Source organism: Pristis pectinata, chromosome 5 (assembly GCF_009764475.1).
Source record: "Pristis pectinata isolate sPriPec2 chromosome 5, sPriPec2.1.pri, whole genome shotgun sequence".
NCBI classification, from domain to species: domain Eukaryota; kingdom Metazoa; phylum Chordata; class Chondrichthyes; order Rhinopristiformes; family Pristidae; genus Pristis; species Pristis pectinata.
In genome coordinates, this window is record NC_067409.1 from 99,231,885 (window position 1) to 99,254,508 (window position 22,624).

Consider the following 22,624-nt stretch of genomic DNA (forward strand, 5'->3'; position numbering starts at 1 on the left):
AGTTGTAATGGTAGCATGGATCTGTGGTCTGGAGTTCTTGGACTCCAACTTGACACCAACTGTGCAAACTGTTATTGTCATCATAGACCTAGAACAAGGAAGATTATTAACTAGCTGGTTGCAAAATGCAAATTACAAATTAAAGATCAATAGAAGCGGTAAGATGGAGCTGGATGTAATGTATATCTGTGGAAATGGCTTTTCAATTTTTGAATACCAGGGCACGAGATCAGATGCAGAAGAAGGTGCATCATGACAATTATTTTTGCCTTTTCTCTGTAGTTTTCTGCAGAGAAGCAGTTGCCCATACAACTTCTTGTATGCCACTCGTTCCTTCACCTTCCCTGTCCTCCAATCTCTAATCTGGTACCATTGAAATGAATGTTTTGCCATTTCTGGGCAGGCAAATAATAAAGTAAGTACATTTAATTCAGTGGAATACAAATTGCTGCACTAATGTGATTTTAAAGTCAAAATGGTGCTTAGTTTGATCAATTGGTGGTGCTGCTGCATGAAGACAGTTGTAGATTCAGATTGTTTTAAAAAGAGTGAAGCTTTACAATTTCTTTTAACATAATATCAGGTGGAGCCACATGCTGACTGTAACACACGTCTGTGATATGACACCACATCCAACTGGTTACGTTGGCAGCTATTTATTGTGAAATTATTGAAAATATTCAGTGCACTTGTATAATTTGAAACATGTCTGACATTGTGAAGCCTCATCTCAAGTGCTCCTGTCACACATTTGTTGACATTCCAGTGGTTTGAGTCTCTGTTCTCATCAATAAAGTCATTAACTACTGGTTATTTCTTGTCCTGAATTTCCAATCCTTTGAAGACATTTTGTGGATGAAACACACTGGTAAGAAATGTAGTTTGGGGATTTTTTTGATCAGAAAATTGAAATTAAAAGGTATAGAAAGTTATATTTCTGATTCTGGAAAATCTTTGTAGATTGTGAGTGTGGGCAAAGGGGAATGGAAATTAACCCTTTCAAGAATAGCTACTTTAAGATGGAAAAGTTTGGGAGATGAATTTTAAGTATTATTTTTAATATTTTTCTAGATGGGAAGCAGCAAACAATTCATTACAAAAACATGGGGAAAGCTAGAGGCGGCAGGTAAGACCAGTAACATTTCTTGGTTATGAAAACCTGTTGGAATTGTTGTAGAAATGCAAACCATAACTTATGGCTGCAATTCAAAAGAAATTCTTAAATCTAAAATCATATATCTTAAACATGCAAATATGATGCCAAATTCTGATCTTTGTTATATTAAAGTACTACTTCTAAGCACTGTGTAAAGCTGGTTTACATTAGTAAAACCTTCAGCACCTTTCAATGGGTGAGGTTTCTTTTCAAACTTACTTTTGAATTCTTAAATTGAATCAGAATGGTGAAGGAATGAGAAAAGTAACTTTTATTTTTAAAACGATAGACTAAATTTAGTTTTAATGGTGTGTACTCCCATTGTGTACTGCATGGGTTAATGGGGGAGATTGTTGACGGTGAATACTGATGCTGTTTCAGGTCATGCTTTTAAAAACAATCACTTCATTGTGGTGTAATTTCCCTGAACAGCCTTTTTCTTTTACAGTGTCCCTAGTGTAAAACCTCCAGGGGCTGGTGTAGGTTTGCAGCACTCCGAACAGAATGGTGCACTGGACTGGAGAAAAAGGAGCTACAACACAAAACACAGCACTGAACACTGTACAGCAGTGATGGAGCATGTGGGTGTGAAATTTTGTTTGACCCAATCTTATTGTTCTTATGGAGCACTTTGAACTCTTAATACCGCACGGCTCTTCATGTTTTTAAAATTGCTATCCAGACTATTCACTTTCTCTGCGGTTTTCCCCTGCCATGTGATTTTTCATTTAAGTATTGTTCAAGTGCTAATTTCTCTTGCAATGCCCTGCTGCTCCAGGCATCCACAGACATCAGAGTTGGTCACTTGAAAAGAACTTGGGGATCAGCAGTGATTTATTCCCATAACCTATTTGGTCTTGAATTCTCTCTTGTCTGAAATACTTTCTTCAAGAGAGGAAGAACACACATGAACTTTCCCTTATCCAGTAGAGTTGGGAATTTGCTGTTCCTCCTGTCATAATCTTAATTCAATTGTTTGAATCTGGTAAACTTCAAGCAATCATAAAATCTTAAGTAGTGACTTGTTTTAGAAAACACCTGACCTTTTTACTTCCCTGAACCTGCACTTAAATTTTTTAAAAATTGTTTTTTTGGGTTGGACTGATAATTTTGTAAATACTGTTTCCCACTTAAGCATTCACTGTTCTCCCTCAGCATCGCTGGCATTTTTGAAGTCCAGTGTTGCCAATAATGACAGAAGTTATAACACATAATATAAATTATTGGTGGTTCCTCTTCCATATATGAGCAGGCAATTCTGATCTCCAGTAAAAATTATAGAACATAAAACAGTGCAGCACAGTACAGGCCCTTTGGCCACAATGTTGTGCCAACCTATATAAACCTTATTTCCCACTCCCACCCCCCCACTTCACCTCCCATAACCCTCTATTTTTCTTTCGTCCATGTGCCTATCTAATAGTCTCTTAAGTGACCCTATTGCTTTGGCCCCTAGCACCACCCTCAGCAGTGCATTCCAGGCACCCATCACTCTCTTGGTGGAGGGGGGGAGGGAGAGAACCTACCTCTGACATCTCCCCTGAACTTTCCTCATGCAGCTTAAACGGGTGACCTCTAGTATTGGCCATTGTCACCTTGGGGAAAAGATGCTGGCTGTCCACTCTGTCTATGCCTCTTAATCTTGTACATCTCTATCAAGTCTCCTCCTATCCTTCATCTCTCCGAAGAGAAAAGCCCTAACTTGCTCAAATACTCCTCATAAGATATGCTCTGCAACGCAATTAGCCTCCTTGTGAATCTCCTCTGCACCCTTTCCACATCCTTCCTATAATGTGGTGACCAGAATTGAACACAATATTTCAAGTATGATCTAACCAGAGTCTTATAGAGCTGCAACATTGCCTCTTGGCTCTTGAACTCAATCCCCCAGCAAATGAAGGCCAGCACACCATCCGCCACCTTATCCACTTGTGAGGCAACTTTGAGGGATCTATGTACTTGAACCCTAAGATCTCTCTGTTCCTCCACACTGCTAAGAATCCTGCCGTTAACCATGTACTCTGCCTTCAAGTTCGTTCTTCCAAAGTGTATCACTTCACAATTCTCTGGATTGAACTCCATCTGCCACTTCTGCCCAGTTCTGCATCCTGTCTAAATCCCATTGCAACCTATGACAACCTTCACTATCTACTACACCATGAACCTTTGTGTCATCTGCAAACTTACCGACCCATCCTTCCATTTCGTCATCCAAATCATTCATAAAAATTACGAAGAGCAGGGGTCCCAGAACAGATCCCTGCAGAACACCACTAGTCACTGACCTCCAGGTTGAATACTCCCCTTCTACACCCACTCTCTGCTTTCTGTGGGCAAGCCAATTTCAAATCCACACAGCCAATTTTCCATGGATCCCAGTCCTCATGACTTTCTGATTGAGCCTACCATGGGAAACCTTGTCAAACGCCTTGCTAAAATCCATATATACCACATCCACTGCACTACCTTCATCAATTTATCTTGTCACTTCCTCAAAAAACTATTCAGCTCGTGAGGCATGACCTGCCCTTCACAAAGCAACATTGACTATCTCTAGTAAGCCTATGCTTCTCCAAATGCTCAAATCCTGCCCCTAAGAATCCTCTCCAATAGTTTGCCCACCACTGATGTAAGACTCTCTGCTCCATAATTCCTGGGATTATTCCTTTTACCTTTCTTGAACAATGGAACACCATTTGCCATCCTCTGATGCCACTCCTGTGGTGAGAGAGGACTCAAATCATGGTTAATGCTCCAGCAATCTCTTCCTTTGCTTCCCATAGTAACCTGGGTTATATCCTGTCTGACCCCGGGGACTTATTTATCCTAATGTTATTTAGTAGCTCCACCTTCTTTGAACTCAATGTGCTCCAACACATTTGTCTGTTCTTTGCTAACCTCACATTCATTTAAGTCCCTTTCACTGGTGAACACTGAAGCAAAATATTCATTTTGGACCTCCCCTACCTCCTCCGCCTCCAGACACATTTTTTTGCCCTTATCCCTGAGTGGTCCTACCCTCACCCTAATCATCCTCTTTTTTTCCCTCATGTGTGGAACGCCTGTGGGTTTTCCTTAACCCTACTTGCCAAGGCCTTCTCATGTCCCCTTCTAACTCTCCTAAGTCCGTTCTTAAGCTTCTTCCTGGCTACCTTATAACTCTCAATAGCCGTATCTGATTTTTGCTTCCTTTTTTCCTCTTGACTAAACCTTCCACTTCTCTTGTTAATCGTGGTTTCTTCACCCTACCATCCTTTCCTGGTCTCAGTGGGACAAACCTATCTAGAACCCCATGCAAGTGATCCCTAAACAACCTCCACATGTCTGTGGTGCATGTACCACAGAATATCTGTTTCCAGTTTACGCTCCCAAGTTCTTGCCCAATACCGTTGTAATTTGCCCTCCCCTAACTAAATACTTGCCCATAATGTCTGCTCCTATCTTTGTCCATGGTCAGCAAGTTATGGTCACTATCTCTGAAATGCTTGCCCACCGAGAGGTCTTTCACCTGACCAGATTCATTGCTTAATACCAGATCCAGCATGGCCTCTCCTCTAGTCAGCCTGTCTACATACAGTGTCAGGAATCCTTCCTGTACATACCTAACAAATTCTGCCCCATCTAAATCTTTTGCACTAAGGAGGTGCCAATATATATCAAGGAAGTTGAAGTCACCCATGACAACAACCCTGTTATTTTTGCACCTTTCCAAAATCTGCCTACTTATCTGCTTCTCAGTGTCCCAACGGCTATTTGGGGGCCGAAAGAATACTCCCAATAGAGTGATTGCTCGCTTCCTGTTTCTGACTTCACCCACACTGACTCAATAGACAATCCTATAATGTCCTCCCTTCCTACAACTGTGATATTATCTCTGATTAGCAATGCCACCACCCCCCCACGCACCCTTTCTACCCCCTTCCCTATCCCTTTTGAAACATTTAAACCCCGGAAGCTCAAGCAGCCACTCCTGCCCCTGCAACAGTCACCCTTATTGGTAATACTACTTGCATTAAGGTAAACACATCTCAACTCATCTAACTGATTGCATTTATGCCCCATCTCCTGCCTAACCTTCGTCACCTCCTCTGTACACACCACATCTACTTCTGCACCAACTGATCCATCCTCTAATTTGACGCTCCAGTTCCCATCCCCCTGCCAAGCTAGTTTAAACCTTCCCTAACAGCTCTAGCAAACCTGTCTGCAAGGATGTTGGTCCCTCTCCAGTTCAGATGTAACCCATCCCTTTTGTAGAGGTCATACCTACCCCAGAAGAGATCACAATGATCCACAAATCTGAACCCCTGCCCCCTGCACCAACTCTTCAGCCACTCATTAGTCTGCCATACCTTCCTATTCTTTCCCTCCCTGGTGCATGGCACAGGCTGCAATCCGGAGATTGCTACCCTTGAGGTCCTGCTTTTCAGCTTCCTTCCTAACTCCCAATACTCGGTCTCCAGGACCTCATTCCTTATCTATGTTGTTGGTGCCAATGTGTACCATTACTTCTGGCTCTTCCCCCTCCCCCTTGTGCACTTGATCTGAGATGCCCCTGACTCTGGCACCTGGGAGGCAATGTACCATCTGGGAGGCTTGTTCATGTCCACAAAATCTCCTGTCGGTAACCAATGAATCCCTATCACTATCGCACTCCTCTTTTCCCCCTCCTTCGCTTCTGAGCCCCAGAGCCAGACTTTGCGCCAGAGATCTGGCTGCTGTGGCTCTCCACCGGTGACTCATTCTCCCCCAAACAGCATCCAAAACAATATACTTGTTATCAAAGGAAACAGTCACCGGGGTACCCTATACCGACTGCCTATTCCTTTTCCCTCCGCTAACGGTCACCCAACTACCTACATCCCAGACCCTAGATGTAACTGCCTCCTGGTAACTCCCATCTATCATCTCAGCTTCCCGAATGATCCGGAGTTCATCCAGCTGCAGCTCCCCAACGCGGTCTGTAAGAAGCTGCAGCTGGCCGCAGTTCCTGCAGGTGAAGTCATCGGGGACACTGGAGGTCTCCCTGATTTCCTACAGGAGGAGCATACTTCTATCCTGACTGCCATTCCCACTGTTCTATACAGAGAAAATTACAAATGACAGCAAAAGAAAGAGAACCTACCAGAAGCCTCTTGAGCCAAAGCCTCAGCTTCCCACTCTGAACACAATGCACTTCAACAATGGGCACTCTAAAATGTTGCTCTGCTTGACCCTAACTACTTTTTATTAGCTATTTAGCTAATCAACAGGCCTATCAACTCACCACAGCAACAAGAACAACAACAACGGGCCTACCTTTTCAAACTGCTTCCTGCTCTCATTCTCTCTCTATTTTCTGCGGTACTTACCACTACAGCAAGACTTCCCGCTCCTGTCCTTGTACTACTCACCAGAGCAACAAGAATAACAACAACGGGCCTAACTTTTCAAACTGCTTCTCGTTCTCGCTCCAAAGCAGTGGCCTGTATGGGGATCGAACCCGCGACCTTGGCGTTATTAGCACCACACTCTAACCAACTGAGTTAACTGGCCCCACTAATACTAGGAAACCTGCTGGGAAATTATACTAGGAAATCTCTGGCAAAGGTTTGGGTAGGGAGTTTCTGCCAACATCTGCCCCACACTTGCCAAAAACCTTTGTGCTGGCAACAGTAAGGACTATCTAATGTGTAGTACATTGTCAATCTTCAGTCTCTGTACTCTGAAATGAAATTAAAACTTGTTCAAGAATACTTTACCATGATTAGGATTGAGGACTATATTGTTCAGTGTGTAATTGTTCTCTGTCTTAGTTATTTTTCCATTGAGCCCCTGAAAGAAATGCTCTTAGAGCTATTTTGGAATGTACAGTGTCTTGATGTTTGAAATTAGTACCTTATGTCAGGAAAGCTTGACTTGGCAAGATTTCAATATGGAGTTCTTCAAAGTTGAATTTTCCATCTCTTTCCTCACTAGCTTGAATTACATGCTGTTTACCAGTAAGTACATTGGAATTTTTGGAGGAGTTGTGCAGGCAGAGTTCAGTAAAGGTAATGTGGATGTCTGCAGTGAACTGAGAATCCTTAAATTTAATGGCTATTTGGTTGGCAATCTGGAATTCTGTGGTTATTATAACATGAGTTAATTGTTGGTTTGGTGGACTAGAGACTCAGTATGCTTTTCATTTGTACGCTAAGACTTCAGCTCGCCTTGCCAAAGGCTGCTGTCCTGTGTAGCATGGAGACAAACAAGAAGGGAGAGGATCCTGAATCTTGGTTATTAGGGAGCTGTAAATTATAAATAGGCTTGTACAGTTGTGAAGTTACATTTTATGTGGCTGGAAGAAGTGACCTTAGATGTAAACACTGGGCAAGCATGCAATTGGCAACTCTATAGGGCTGAGAGGTGAACTTCGGTGAAGGCACTAAAGCTAAAATAGTCCATTGGTGGTCATGTGAAGAATGCACAACTTGCATGGAACAAGAATACTTGCAAACTGCTAGAAATGGCTGGTGTGTCATCTGATGACAATGTCAAGAGTAAATGTCTACCATCCTTTCCGGATTCTTTCTTTTCTTCTCTCCTGAAAGTGGTATGAATGAAGAGGCGCAGATGAGAATTTTTAAAACAAAATTGCAGATGCTAGAAGTCTGAAACAAAAACAACTTGCAGGAAACACAGGATCAGGCAGTATCTGTGGAAAGAAATGGTTGATGTTTCAGGTCTAAGACTTTTCATCAGAATTGAGAAGGAGAGAAAACAATTTGGTTTTAGTTGCAAAGAAGTTTTTTTGGGGTGGGTGGGAACTGAGTAGAGCAAGGGGAATATCATAGGATAGGAGCAAATGAGTAAATATGGCAGTTAGAGGCAGATTGTGTTGCTTTGTCTGTGTCAATCATTGCTAGTGGCAGGGCTGTGGGATATGCTAGCAAATTAGGTTATATAAGAAGGGAAAGAAAAAAAAAACTGCCAAAATCACAGATGTGTTACAGGCAGAAATGTCCAGTTCTGATGCAGAGAACAAATGAGTTACCTCAGGTTGGCGAATTTAACATTTAAGTCCAAAATGCTACAGCATGTTCAGAGGTTAAGTGTTGTTCTTCAAACCTGCTTCGGGTCTTGTAGCAGTATAGGAGGCCATAGGTACATCAGAGTCGGACGGAGAAGTAAAATAGCAGGCAACTGGAAGCTCAGTCACTCCTGTGGAAAGAATTCAGGTGCTTGTTAAAGTGATCACCTGATGTGCGTTTCCTTTCTCCATTCTAAAGGAGATCACACAGTGAATACCAACTGCAGTGCATGAGATTGGAAGAAGTGCAAGTGAATTGCTGCTTCACCTGGAATGTGTTTTGAGGCCCTGGGTTATGGGAAGGGAAGTGGTGAAAGGGTGTTGTATTTCCTGCAGTTACATGGGAAAGTACTAAGAGACAGGGAATGGTTGGTAGGGACAGAAGAGCAGACCAGGGAACCACAAAGGGAGTGATCCCTTCAAGATACTCAGAAGGGGAAATATTTGGTGGTGGAATCTTGTTGGAAGTTTACGAAGGATAATCTATTCAATAGCAACACTTAAAGAAGCATAATCTCTCTGTAACTGCCACATTTACTCATTTGGTCAGAGTCTGTCCTTTACTATATCTTATACGCTGTTTTTCACTACCCTGCATGAGTAGACAAAGGGAACATCCTATACATGTTCCCTTTGTATACTCGTGTAGGGTAGTGAAGAAGGCATTTGGCATGTTTACTTTAATAGGCCAAGGCACCGGGCATAAAACTTGGATATCATGTTACAGCTGTACAAAACATTGGTTGGACTGCACGTGGAGTTGAGTGCAGTCCTGGTTGCCCCACCACAGGAAGAATGTGGTAGTATTAGAAGTGCAGAAGAGACTCATTGGGATGTTGCCTGGAATGGAGGCATTACTTGCAAGGAGAGATTGGATAGGCTAGTTCATTCTCACTGGGCTGTAGGAGCCTGAGGGGTGACCTTAAAGAATTATGAGGGACATAGATGGACTTTTTTTTCCCCCAGGGTGGAGGAGTCTCAAACTAGAGGGCATAGGTTTAAGGTGAGAGGAGAGATCAGAGGGACAGGTTTTTCACACACAAGATCGTGGTTATATGGAATGAGCTGCCAGAAGAAGTGGTAGACACAGCTACGATTAAAAAGCATTTGAACAGGTACTTGGATAGGACAAGAGTCGGATACAGGCCTAATGAAGGCAAATGGAATTAGTGTAGATGGGCATCATAGCTGGCATAAACGAGTGGGCCAAATGGCCCATTAGTGCTATACAGCTCTGACTCTAATATAGCTAGGTAGAAGAATGAATGAGAGTGTAGGGCAAGTGGGTTATAGGAAGAATTAGTGGGAGAATGGGATTGCTCTGATCTGGCATAGTCAATGGGTTGAATGGCCTCTTATTTACAGGACAATACAGAAATATACCTGTATTAATAAGTTGAATATTATTTTTTATTTTGAACAATCTCCCTAAATTAAACTGCCCTCTTCAGATTTGTGTATATACATGCTCATATTTATTGATTCCTGCACCCTCTTAAGATTATGCCATTTGGTTCATAATATAATGCAGAATGTTTTGGGGAAAGGATTATATTTTGAGTAATTAAACATCTTGGATGCTGTAAACCAATTATGTTGGAATACAGAATGTATAAAAAGAAAACCACATTTTGGCTTGTCTTTCCTGCATCTTATTCCATTTCCAAACATTCAATGAATTCTAAACATGCATTTCTTTTTCTTTTGACTGTTATAGTGTTTGATAGAAGATAAAAGAAATACTGCATCTGGGAATAAAAAGCTGAACACTCACATGGATGTGTATGTATTTAAATATCCTGTCTAATTAAAACTGTTTATTTAAAATAAACATTGAGGGAGGCTGAATGTCCCTGGGAAAGAGTTGGAAGGCTAATTCAGGAACAGAAAGCAAGTGGTATGTTCCAGTACAACAAAAGTCTGTTATCCTTGGTGAGGAGCTATGATGTTATTGGGGATAGCAATAGCATTAAAATACATTCTCTTTTACTTCCTTGCATATACAAGGGCAGGAATTGAGTATAAATTTTGAAGTGGGTGGAGGGGAGAGAATTGCACTAGTTGTCTTTTGGTGATTCAATTCTCTTTGCTTCACATAGTAAAAACAAGGTGGACCGTGGCAATCAAAGGACACCTGTTGGTAACGGCATACTCAGAATTCCTCCTGTGCATCGCATGTGGACTGCATCAGGAAAAGGTATAGAAGTTTCCTCAATATTTTGTCATCTTTGTATGCGGTAACCACCTAGAATTATTAACGTTAAGTCAGCTGCCTGAGAACTTGTTGAACCTAGGAATACAAAGCCTGTGGGTTAATGTGCACTTCCTGCCAAGTGCAGTATCTAGTGTGGGAACTTTGGTAAGTCACTTGGATGACAACAGAGTAACTAATTTTATGTTAAATTAAGATGGGTATGATAGGGCAGGTGATATATTGCAGCTATTGTGTCTGGGAATTGATGGAATCCATTGATCCATGGTGACTGTGTGCAGCTAGAGTTGATGAGCTGGAGTCCAAGATTTGGACTCTGTGATGTAGCTGAGAGGTAGAATGTTATTTGTATACTTTGTTTCAAGGGATAGTTAAACCTGTTCATTAAGTACTATAGAATTGCTTAATCGAAAAGGACGAGAGTAAAGCAGCTTGGGAATCCTGAAGGTATCTCAGTCCTTTTGCAGATGAGAGCAGAGACAGTAGATGAGTAAGTGTTCCATGGTGCTGTGGTACAGGTGTAAATTCAAGCTGGGAGAGTGGAAAAGTATTCGTATGGTAGTGTATGGCTAGCATAACGCTTTACAGTGCCAGCGACCCGGGTTCAATTCCCGCTGCTGTCTGTAAGGAGTTTGTACGTTCTCCCCGTGTCTGCGTGGGTTTCCTCTGGGTGCTCTGGTTTCCTCCCACATTCCAAAGATGTACCGGTTAGGAAATTGTGGGCATGCTATGTTGGTGCTGGAAGTGTGGCAACACTTGCAGGCTCCCCCCACCCCCAAGAACACTATGCAAAAAATGCATTTCACTGTGTTTCGATGTACATGTGACTAATAAAAGATCTTATCTTATAACATAGTAAGATAGATACTGTTCTCTACAAGTAGGAGTTTAATTGGCTATGTTGCCTGCCCATTCCAGGGTTGGAGAGGAAAGTAGCAGAAGATTTTAAAAAAAGAGTTGTGCACATGGGAATTAATGACCTGGTTAGGACCAAGATAGAGGTTGTGCAGAAGGTGTAATTATGTTGGGAAGTGAGGAAATGCAGAGCAATGAAAGAAGAAAGAAAAGCTCCAGCAGTAGTGGAGAACCACAGATCTAGGATGAATGAGGAGCTGAAAGAAATTATCATTGGTTTAAACAATAAATATTAGAGAAATTAACAGGACTGAAATCTGAATTCCTCAAGACCTGAGGATTCTGCATCTCAAGGTTTTAAAGAAAGGTAGCTAAAGAGATGGTGAATGCACTGGTTGCCATCTTCCAAAATTCAGGATCAAAGAACAGTGTGCACGTATTGAAATGTAGCAAATGTTACCTCATTATTTAAGAAGAGGGAAAGAGAAACTATGGAATTTCAAAATCCGTTGGTCTGGCGTCAGTAGAAAGGAAAATGCTGGAATCAATTACTAAGGAATTAGTAACTGAACTTTGGAGTCTTGAGATTGAAAGGTATTGATATTCAAAAGGACCTAAGAATCCTGGTACACAAATCTCTGAAAGTTAATATGCAGGTACAGCAACAATTTGGAAAGCTAGAGGTATGTTAGCTTTTATTGCAATAGGATTTGAACAGAAGAATAGAGTTGATTTACCACATTAGACAGGGCCCCAGTAAGATCACACCTAGAATATTATGATCAGGTCTGGCCTCCCATCCTAAAAAAGAATATACTTGTGATAGGGGTACAGTGAAGGTTCACCAGGTTCATTTCTGCAGTTGGGTAGGGCTGCTTACCTTAACTGGGGTGCCTGGCACGAGGGGGTTTACAGTCTCAAAATAACGGGTTGGCCTTTCAGAACTGAAATTTCTTCACCTGGTGTGCAGTGAGTGTTTTGTATTCGCTACATAAGAGGTCTGTGGGGACTTGTTTGCTAGTGTATCCGCAGTAGAGAATTGAGGTATAGGTTTGGTGTAGGAAAGTGGCATAAGTGAGTGGCCTCAAATCCTGGGGGACATCCATATTGTCATGTTGTAAGTATGGTTGGAAGGAAAATTAATGTAACCAGCTGAGTGCAAAAACTCAAATCTATGACTGTTGCCAAGGTGGGTTCCAAGACAAGTCAGCTTAGTTACAGTAAGATCACATGCAAGTTTGGTCATCCTTATGGGCATGTGCTGAAGGGATGTGTGTTCTTTGTTGTTGTGAATTTATCACTGAAAGTAAGCAGATGTCCAGTTTGGGATGAGCAGAAACAGTATTGGTTTTCATATTTATCTTAATATTATAGAATCCTGCTTGCATAATTGCCGAGCATGGTACCAATGTAGAAGTTTGGTGACTGAACGTTGGCAATCTTCAGAATTGCCAGAGGATTTTGAAATGGAATTTTGAAAGCCGCTCAGCAATTTTGCTCTTTTTGTATCTCTGCAAATACAGCAGAAATGTACTCGTTATTTCTGAGAAATACAAAGCTAAAGTTTTGTGTGTCCTGCAAATACCCTTCCTGCTGTCGTGTAAGGTATTGCGTAATATCTCACTTAATATCAATCTTTTCCTTTTATTACAATAGAGGGTCAGTTGCGGAGTATTTTCAAGATACACTGATTTTCACATTAGTGAAATTGTGGAGAATGGGGTTTGGGCAGGAAAGTAGCTGAGGTAAAAGACCAGCCATGATGCAGAAAGGTGGAACAGGCAGAGGGCTAAATAGTTTTCTTACAGTTTTCTTATAATGTTGCTTAAATCTAGATGAGATGACTTTGGATAGCATTACTCTTTTGCTGCCTCTCTTTATTCCTCAAACATGTTCCTCATTTTGTAAGTTGTCCCTATCCATTTGCAGTGCAATGATTTCATTTCGCTACCTGCCATAAGAATCCATTGCATACTAGAGAGTTATTAGTTTCATTTGGCCATCGGTGGTTGTGGTGAAGGTTAATGGTAAATTCAAAGAAGGCGGCACATTTGGTGTTCATCAAGTAATTGTGGAAAAAACTGTTTTTCTCTGTCAACAGGACAGCTCTTAGGCCCAAAGGATATACACTCGGGCAGTGTTATTTCTGGCTTTGCCTTGGGATCAAATCCTTGCATTTACTATTACATTGTGGATTTCTTGAGGCCTGAAAAAGCTGCATCACATTGAAAGATGGCACTTTAGAGTGGAGGCACAGTTTAAAGAAGGCTTTCAATGAATGACCAGCACATGTGTTTGCCCCAAATAAATGGAAGTGTTTGAATTGTACTTTGATTGGATTCAAAAAGCTTAAAATTTAACTTCCTATCTGTTTTAGTGTTTTACAATCTTCACCACCCACCGCGCCTCCCCCCCCAACAGTGTTCAGGTTGGCCTGGTAATGACACTGTGAAAATAATTGAAGGGTCAATTGAGGTTTAATATTGTACATATCTGATGCCATTTGAGGTCTGTTACTTGATTTTGTGTCTTGGTATAGTCTAAATTCAATTGGAGTATTATTGTGGGGTTTGGTAACCAATTATTCATGTGTAAATTCAGATTGCTGCAGTTGAATTCCTTGATTGAAGCTATTATATTTTGTTGCTCAGTATATGCTCTAGGTAAATGAGTCAAATTTGCTTTTACTGGTCATTGCCGTGCAATTCTATGGACAGCTCTCTTATTTTGGCTACATTTCAAGTCTGCTGATGAAACCAAGTGGAAACTTTTTGTACTTAATTGTTGAAACTTGAAACCAATTGTATTGTTTGGGTAGGTTTTTGGAAATGGCCAGATTGAGTACATTTATAGTCATGATTTAGTAAACATTTCGTATGGCAAGTTGTAGTTTACCACCCAGACAGAGCTGAATTAGTAATTTGAAATAAAAATCTTTTGATTCCATAGGAAGTTATTTCAGATTAGGATTGTAATATAGTTCTGATCTTTATGGTTCAGTTTTTTTGTCATCAAAAAGACTGAGATAAGATTTAGAAAATGAGTTATTCTTAATCTCCCCATCCCCCTCCACCATATCTGTCTTTTTTTGGTATTCTTCTTTTCAAACATCAAGATAAAATTTTGTTATCTGATTCGATATCCATTTCTAACTTTAAACTTTCTTGTACAATTTGACTTCCTAACTTCGTGCTACACCTGCATGCTGTTTCCTTGTTTCATGCACAAGAATATCTCGATCCTTCTCTATTCCTGTCATTTGCAATTTGTCTCCATTGAGACATTTTTGTATCATTGGCATACTTTAACACCTTGCACTCCACTCCCTCCTCCAAATATTAATCGTAACTAATTGAGGGCCAAGGATTGTTAATTCACAAATGTTACCCTGCCAGCCCGAAACAGAAGTATCTATTATGACTCTGCCGTCTATTTAGTAACCACTCTTCAATCCAACGTTGGTACACTTTCCTCCAATATCACGAGCTCTTATGTTGTGCAGCAACCTTTTGTGTGGCACCTTGTCAAATGCCTTCTGGAAGTCCAAATACACTACATCTATAGATTCCCTTCTATTGATTCTTTGTTATATCTTTGAAGAACGGCAGCGTATTTGTCAAACTTGATTTACCTTTCATCAAGTTATCTTAACTTGAATTAAATTATGGGCCATTAATTCAATACATGGAAAAATAACAGTAACTGTCACCCTGTGTATGTTCTCCAGTAATAAATCATTTCACCACTGAAGTTGTTACAACCATCTAGTGGCTAATATTAAGTAATCCACTAACCTTTTTACTGCTCTTTGCAAAACTAATCGTATCTAATATAGGTGAGGTTTTTAATATTTATTCACAGATAATGCAAGTGCTTATTGAGGATGTTTTTCCTTCAGTTTGAGAAATCAGTGTTTTTGCTTTCATCAAATCCAGCCTTATCAACATTTCAAGAAGCGTTTGCTCTTATGTATATTTTTGGCATGTTTTCCAGAGATTGTTCAAAAGATATTCATTTCCAACTTAGTAATTGGCTTGTTATGGGACTGAGGGTGGTAGTGTGATTTACAACAGCAAAAGTTTCCCCTTCAGGAATGAATTCCTGCATCTCAACTCTGCTTCTGGAGTGAAATTGAAAGCAATGGAGGTTGAGCTTAAATTGTCCAGTACATGTGCCCGAATGATGAGGACTGCACAGAGATGAGTGTATTTTGCAAAATAATGCAATAGACTACTATGCCACAGACTTCTTTTAAAAGAACAAGTAATTGGCTGTGCTTTATTACTCAATGGCACCTACCTGATTGTTTAGAATTAAGGGATGTTTGGCTGTGGTCTAGAGGCATGTGGAGACAGCTCTTCAGAAAGTTTACAGTTCTCCTTCTAGCCCAAGACACGATGGGAGAGAGAGTTGTGAAAGTGAAGATGAGAGAGACAAAGGTGAGTTATTCTGTACTTTTAAAATCCTGCTAGATTGTTTTTTTTTAAATATCCTGCAGTCAAATAAGATATCATTTTCCTGACACTGAGGCTGCTGAAATGGGCTGACTTGCAAATGCATGGATTTCAATCTTCAAGCAGAGGGTTGAAATTACTGGACAACACTGCATTGGAAATCTGAACCACAATTGGGTATTTGATGCAACTAAAAATAGTTGCAAACTGAGTCCTACAGATTTGTGGCAGTTTTGAATTTTCATGCTTCTGAAGATGCAAAAATGCAACATATTTTCATTAAAACCTAAGATCCAGGGTAGGTGACATTTTAATTCCCCTTGTGAGCCATTTGTAATATTTTGCTGTGCTTGTGTAAACTATCACAAATAAATGCCAATTTATAATTGTCTTCAATCATTATTTCCCTTCAATTTGTTACTAAATATCATGCAGTGTGAGCAGCTTTACAAAAATAAATTAATGAGCCTCTTTGAAATACCTAAGAGATGGTTCATGCAATCAGGCCAAAAATACATGAACACTGAGATTGACCATTAACCGACCCATCCAAAATTCCCTAGCAGATTAAGTCTACAACGTTCTCTACCTTGTTCCTTTGCTTAATGTGCTTTAGAATGGTACCTGCACAGTGCATTGCCTCCTTTCTTCAGACCTATCCTTTCAAACCTATCTTATTGCTATAATAATTCATCAGAAGGTTTCGACTTATCCTGTCTTAATACAGCTGTGACTCCTCCCCTCAACTGGCACTTTTCCAGTACTGGCTTGGTGTTTAGTATCCTTACTCTGTTGACAATAACTCTTGGCCTTAATGCCATCTCTCATGAAACTTCATTCCTTGCATCATGCTAACCTCTCCCTACACTTCCACCCCCTGCAAAAGTTGAACGCAAAATAGTTGTCAAAACAAATCATGCATTGAATGCAGTGATTCTCTTAACATCCACTCAAGATTAGAAATTGTGATATTAATTTGAATCTCATAGCCAGAGTTGGGAGTAGAAAGGAATTGGTTAGGAAGTTTTTATTTTCTAAAATTGTTTTTTTAAAGTTTTAAGTACATACTGATTTGTCACAGCAAATCAGTTACTCTGGAATGTTACCCAGTGGTGCAATGGCAAATCTGTTAACCAATTTGCACATAGCTGAAGAGGCACATCATCTGTTAAACCATTTCAGTGAGAGGAATGAACATTTCCCAGGATGAGGAGTGAGCTCCCTGATCCTCTACAGTTAATTGCATGGATATTTGCCTCTGCCAGGTAAATAGGGCCTTGGATCCATCCATCCATTTGTTAAAGGGCAGTCCCCTCAACCTGCACTTTGTCAGCTATTATTATCTGCAAGGAATAGAGTGGGATTTCAGCCCACGATCTTGACAAAACAACACTGTGGAGCAAGCTTGGTACTCATGATACCCTTTCAGTAAACCTTGTGAAATACCTCCAGCAATTGGGTTTGTGTCCATTGTTTGAACATGACCTTTTTGTTAATCTCTTCGAGATATTGTATCAGTGTTCCCTAACTCTTCCTATCCAATATTAGTATCCTGACTATGTGCAACATGCCTGAGAACTTCTACAGTAAAACGAAACTGGATATATCTATAAGAAATAGCATCACGGTACATTCTTGGGAGGCAATGATTCAGTTCTGCATGAATTGTCATGGCATCTGACCAAACATGGACAAGAAAAACCCCATTCTAATCTCAACTGATGAATGGGTACTTCTGTATTCTGTATCTGGCAAAGAATATTGAGAATAAGGGGATAGAATATATACTAAATGAGGAATTTCTGTGTCCATTTCCAGGAATGCCTCATTAGAACTGTCCTGACAAAGACAAGGTGATTAGACTGGGTCTGAAGGAGTAATGAGGGAAGCAATATGCAGGCCTCTTGACCTTTGTTTACCAATCTACCTGTTACAGATGTATCTTGTCATGACATTGTTGGTGAGAGTGACTTTTTCCACACTGAATATCTTGTCACATTGTGTGGCAGTACCAATACGCTAAATGGGATAGTTTCAGAACTCAAGGCGGTGCATCAGTGAGGCCTGTGAGCATCCCTTGCAGCAAACTTGAATTCCATTACAATCTGCAACCTGGTCGGCATATTTCTCACTCTAGTATTGCTGTCATAGCAGGGGCCCACCCTGGTTGAATGTAGAGCATAGGAAGGCATCCCAGATATAGCATCAGATATTGCCTAAAAGAAAGTGAGGTGTGAATCAGGTGCAGCTATATTGTTGGAGGCATCATGTGAAGCACCAAAAGAAGCTGTTACCACTGATGCCAATTCTAAATATAAAGTGCTTTCTTTTAAAACAAAGGCAATGGTTATTTTCCAAAGTTTACCCCCAGCGTACCTAGTTAAATGTAGTTATTTGCAACCACTAGATGAATGGCGTACATGCAGAAGTGCATCAGTTTTGTGTTGCATATCTATATTAAACATTTTATTGGGCAAAAGTATGGAGGGGGGAGGGGAGGGTCTGGTCAGTGAGAGTTGAGATGCAGATCATGTTAATCTAATTGAATGACAAGATAGGCTTGGGGCTGTGTGGCTGCCCCTTCCCTTGTTCTTAAAGCACAGTTGTATCAGGTCAGACTTACGAATTTTGGTAAATATCTATTTTTCCATCTCATTTTATCTGGTTATTGAAGGAATGCCACAGTTCTCCAGTTTTGTCATGGATGCTTTTGTGAGCATTATGAGCAGCTTTTATTTCATAAAGCCAAAAGTAGATACTTCATATTTTCTGTTACCAGTACAATGTCTTTATGTCTTCACTACCTTTATATTATCTTATTTTCTTTGGATAGATTCCGACAGCACTTCAGAGGATTCTGGGAAGGATAGGCAGAAAGAGCGTCCCGCTTGTAACTCCTCCCGTGGATCTACCAGCAGGCCAACCGCTCAGGTCGCACCAGTGCAGAGTGAGACTGGTACTATTCCTGGAAATCCACCAGCCCCTTTGCTTCCTCGCATTCCTGTGATGCCTCCAATACACTACATGATGCAGAACGGTGGAGCCAAACCAGACTATGTTGCTCCAGTAGATGGTAAAGCTGTGGGGATGATTGTAACTGTCCCTCCTGCTGCCGTCTCTCTTCGAGATTCTTCGCATGTAACGTCAGTTGGTGCTGCAGAAGCGGGGAAGAGATTAGACCTAATGCCCTCACCTCTGTCTGTGGCAACTCCTTTCCTTCTGCAGGCTGCTGGTCCTGCTTTACATCCAATGGTGCATAGACATAAAATGACAGCACCACCGATTAATTTGGAGAACTGCCATGTTCCTGGACCCCAGCCACCAGCAGGCACTGTGAACATTGGGTCGGCCAACACTGCCTTCATCCCAGTTCACAGCCATTCTCCATCCGGGAAACTTCCAGCATCTTCTGTTTTAGATCCGACCGCTAAACCTTCAACACAGAACCTAGCAGGACTGAACACCTTGTTGCCTCAGACTGATGGAAGTATAGCAGCAGCACCTGAATCTGCCAATTTAAAAGTAATGCTTCCTGCTGCTGCGCTGCCGCCGCCGCCACCACCTGGTTCATACAACTTGAGTGGAACTCCAGCCAGTGTTTTGCCTTTACAGGGAACAGCAAACTCACCATCTCCTGTAGGTCAAAGCCAGTCCACTGGATCTTCAGTTCCTACCCACACTCCAGGCCCTGTACCAAGTCTCAATACTGCATTAACTCATAGCACAGCTCAGAGTGATAGCACCTCTTATATAAATACAATAGGAAATACTAGTACTAATGGGACCATTCAACAAGCTCAGCAGGTTGCTTGTGGGGCTTGTAGTTCTTGTGGGTGCCGAGGTAGCTGTGGGACCAATAGTAATCCACTGTTTAATTACTACTATCCTAGCACGATACCTAGCCAGTTTATCAGAGTTCCATTGATCCCTTTAAGTGGGATGACTTCTCTTTGTAATGGTAGCTACCTCAACCAAGCACATCAAAACAATGGAACCCAGATGCCCTTTTATCAGAATCCTTACACTAATGGACTAATGCATGATCCTATGGCAAATCAGACAAACTATGGGATGCAACAAATGCCAGGATTTATCCGAGGATTTCCATTAATGTACCAAGTGGCCAACATGGTCACCAATGTTAATGGGTTAGGACCTAAAAAGAATGGAACTGCATCTTGTTATAACTGTGGTGTAGGTGGACACCATGCACAAGACTGTAAACAGCCATCCATGGAGGCCAGTCAACCAGGTAAGCATTGTGTTGTATATAACAAAAAATAGTAGCTTACTGCAGAAATGTCAGATAATCACAATACTGGAATCTTTCAAGTAGGTTTTCATACATACCCTGCATCTAAACACTGATGTGATCTTGAATCTAAGTTTGTAAAGCACTGAGAGATAATAGAATGTTAACCATATGCAATTAAAGCATTGAATGTTGATTGAAGTTGTCGGACAGTGACGGGTAACAAAATAATTCCCAAGTTAGTGGTGTCTCATGAATTGTTGAGTTGAAAGTTAACTTTTGATGCATGTTGAAAGGAAGACTTCGAAAATTTCAGGATTCAATGAAATTCTTCGCTAATATGAACATATTTTGTTGCTCTCTACCTTAATGATCAAAAACAATTCCCAGATTTTTTTCTCTTTTGATTAAAAATATAGGATGCAATTGAACTTATACAAGAGTGAATTTTTTCCTCTGAATAATTTGGTACCATTTGATATTAATATTCCTTTTAAAATTGTAAGAAATCATTTTACCTATTTGGGAGTGTCAGTTACTAAAAATTATAAGCATTTATTTAAAGAATTTTTTTACCTTATTACACTATGTGAAAAGGGTTTTATCAAGTTGGTCTCCCCTTTCTATATCATTGGCTGAATTAATGTTATTAAAATGAATATTTTACCTAAATTTATGTATCTATTTCAGGCTTTACCTGTTTTTATTCCTAAATCTTTCTTTGACTCTCTTGAGTCAATTATATCTTCTTACATATGGAATAATAAACATTCTAGATTAAATAAAGTTCACCTTCAGAAGGTTAAAAAGAATGGAGGTTTAGCCTTACCTAATTTTAGATTTTATTACTGGGCAGTCAATATATGAAATCTTATGTTTTGGTTATATTACATTAATCAAGGGGCTTGTCCAGTATGGGTCTCTTCGGAAATTAACTCTGTTAAAAAATTTTCTATTATTTCTCTGCTTGGTTCTCCACTTCCTTTATCATTAATTAAACTAACAGATAATTTAGCAGTTAAACGTGCCTTGAGGATTTGGTTACAATTTAGAAAATATTTTGTTTTATTGAGTTTTTCTTTGTCCAGTCCCATTTTCTCTAATTACTTTTTTAAACCTTCTATGACTGATGTAGTTTTTAAAGAGTGGGACAAATTAGGTATTACTTGTTTTCAAGATCTTTTTGTTGGAGGAAATCTTTCTTCGTTTGAACAATTGTCTACCAAGTATAATTTACCAAAAACTCTTTTTTTTTAGATATTTACAAATTAGAGATTTTCTTCGATCTCAATTACATTCTTTTCCTTTGTGTCCCGATAAGAATTTATTAGATGTAATTTTTAAGTTGGAACCCTTTCAGGATGGCTCAATATCTAATATTTATGATAGATTACTAGGAATGAGTAAGGTGCCACTAGATGAAATTAAAAACACTTGGGAACAAGATTTGCAGATGTCAATTTCTGAGGAAACTTGGAATGAAATTTTCAAGTTGGTTAATACTTCATCATTATGTGCTTACCACTCTCTCCTTCAATTTAAAGTGGTCCATAGAGCTCACTTGTCTAAAGATAAACTATCCCGTTTTTATTCTGATATATCTCCGTACTGTAATAAATGCAATAATGGAGTGGCTTCCTTAATTCACATGTTTTGGACTTGTCAGAGTCTTAAAAAATATTGGACAGAGGTCTTTCATACCTTTTCTGTACTTTTTAAAATAAATTTTAAACTTAATCCTTTGACTGCACTATTTGGGATTGTTGGAGAAAAAGATATAACTTTGAAGGCTTCTGATTTACATATTCTGGCTTTTATTTCTCTTATAGCCAGGAGAGCAGTATTGCTTAAATGGAAGGAAGCTACTCCGCCTACGCACGTTCAATGGTTACGGGATGTTATGTCATACTTGAATCTAGAGAAGATTCGCTGTTCAGTTTTTGAATCTAACCTAGACTTTCAAACCCTGTGGGGACCCTTTTTGAATTATTTTCAAAATCTCTGATTTGGGGACAAAAATGCAGATATTGGCTGACTCTGTTACGTTTTTTAAGGTTTTTCCTTGCTGTTTCTTCTATCTAACAGCTTCGGGTCTTGGTAGTGGGGGTAGATTTTTTTGGTAATAAAATATTTTAATTTTTTCTTATTAACTAACTACTATATATGATTATTGATTTAGAGTATTGTGATCCTAAGTACGACTTAATACAATGTATTCAGTATTTTTACTTCCTTTTTTGATGCATGTACTCTGTATTTTTTTCATGGATTTAATAAAAATATTGTAAAGAAAAACATAGGATGCATGGGATAAATGACAGATTGCAAACCTCCACATGCAACAAATGCTCTCAACATTATCTTTGTTTCGTGTCCTGCTTTTCACTTCACTTTGTTCTGACTGCTTCACACTGCTGCAGAACTGAAGTTGGGAATATTTGGCAAAAACATTTGTGACTATGTAAACTAAGTCATATTCAGATTTTATTATATGACTGAAACAAAAAATGATCTCTGACTGCAGTCTAGTTCTTGTAAAGTTATTAGTTCATTGCTAGAAATTTGTTCAAGGGCCATAAAATTGGTCATTATCCCCATCTGCAATCAACTATCCACCTCTGGCCAGAGAGAGACTGGAAATACT

At 40.0% G+C, this 22,624-nt stretch overlaps 1 protein-coding gene and 1 non-coding gene across 3 annotated transcripts in view; one reads left to right on the forward strand and one right to left on the reverse strand.

Annotated features, from left to right (window-relative positions):
- LOC127570238 (zinc finger CCHC domain-containing protein 2-like) overlaps window positions 1–22,624 on the forward strand; it is a 58,064-nt gene that overhangs the window by 32,036 nt on the left and 3,404 nt on the right. For both annotated transcript variants that reach the window (XM_052015558.1, XM_052015559.1), the window contains 5 exons: window positions 1,072–1,126; window positions 1,605–1,737; window positions 9,925–9,989; window positions 10,307–10,404; window positions 18,562–19,980. In XM_052015558.1, coding sequence (XP_051871518.1) covers window positions 1,072–1,126; window positions 1,605–1,737; window positions 9,925–9,989; window positions 10,307–10,404; window positions 18,562–19,980 — 1,770 coding nt within the window. The remainder of the gene's footprint in view (window positions 1–1,071; window positions 1,127–1,604; window positions 1,738–9,924; window positions 9,990–10,306; window positions 10,405–18,561; window positions 19,981–22,624) is intronic.
- On the reverse strand, window positions 6,618–6,691 carry trnai-aau (transfer RNA isoleucine (anticodon AAU)). The gene has a single exon. It is a non-coding gene; the product is annotated as a tRNA-Ile (tRNA).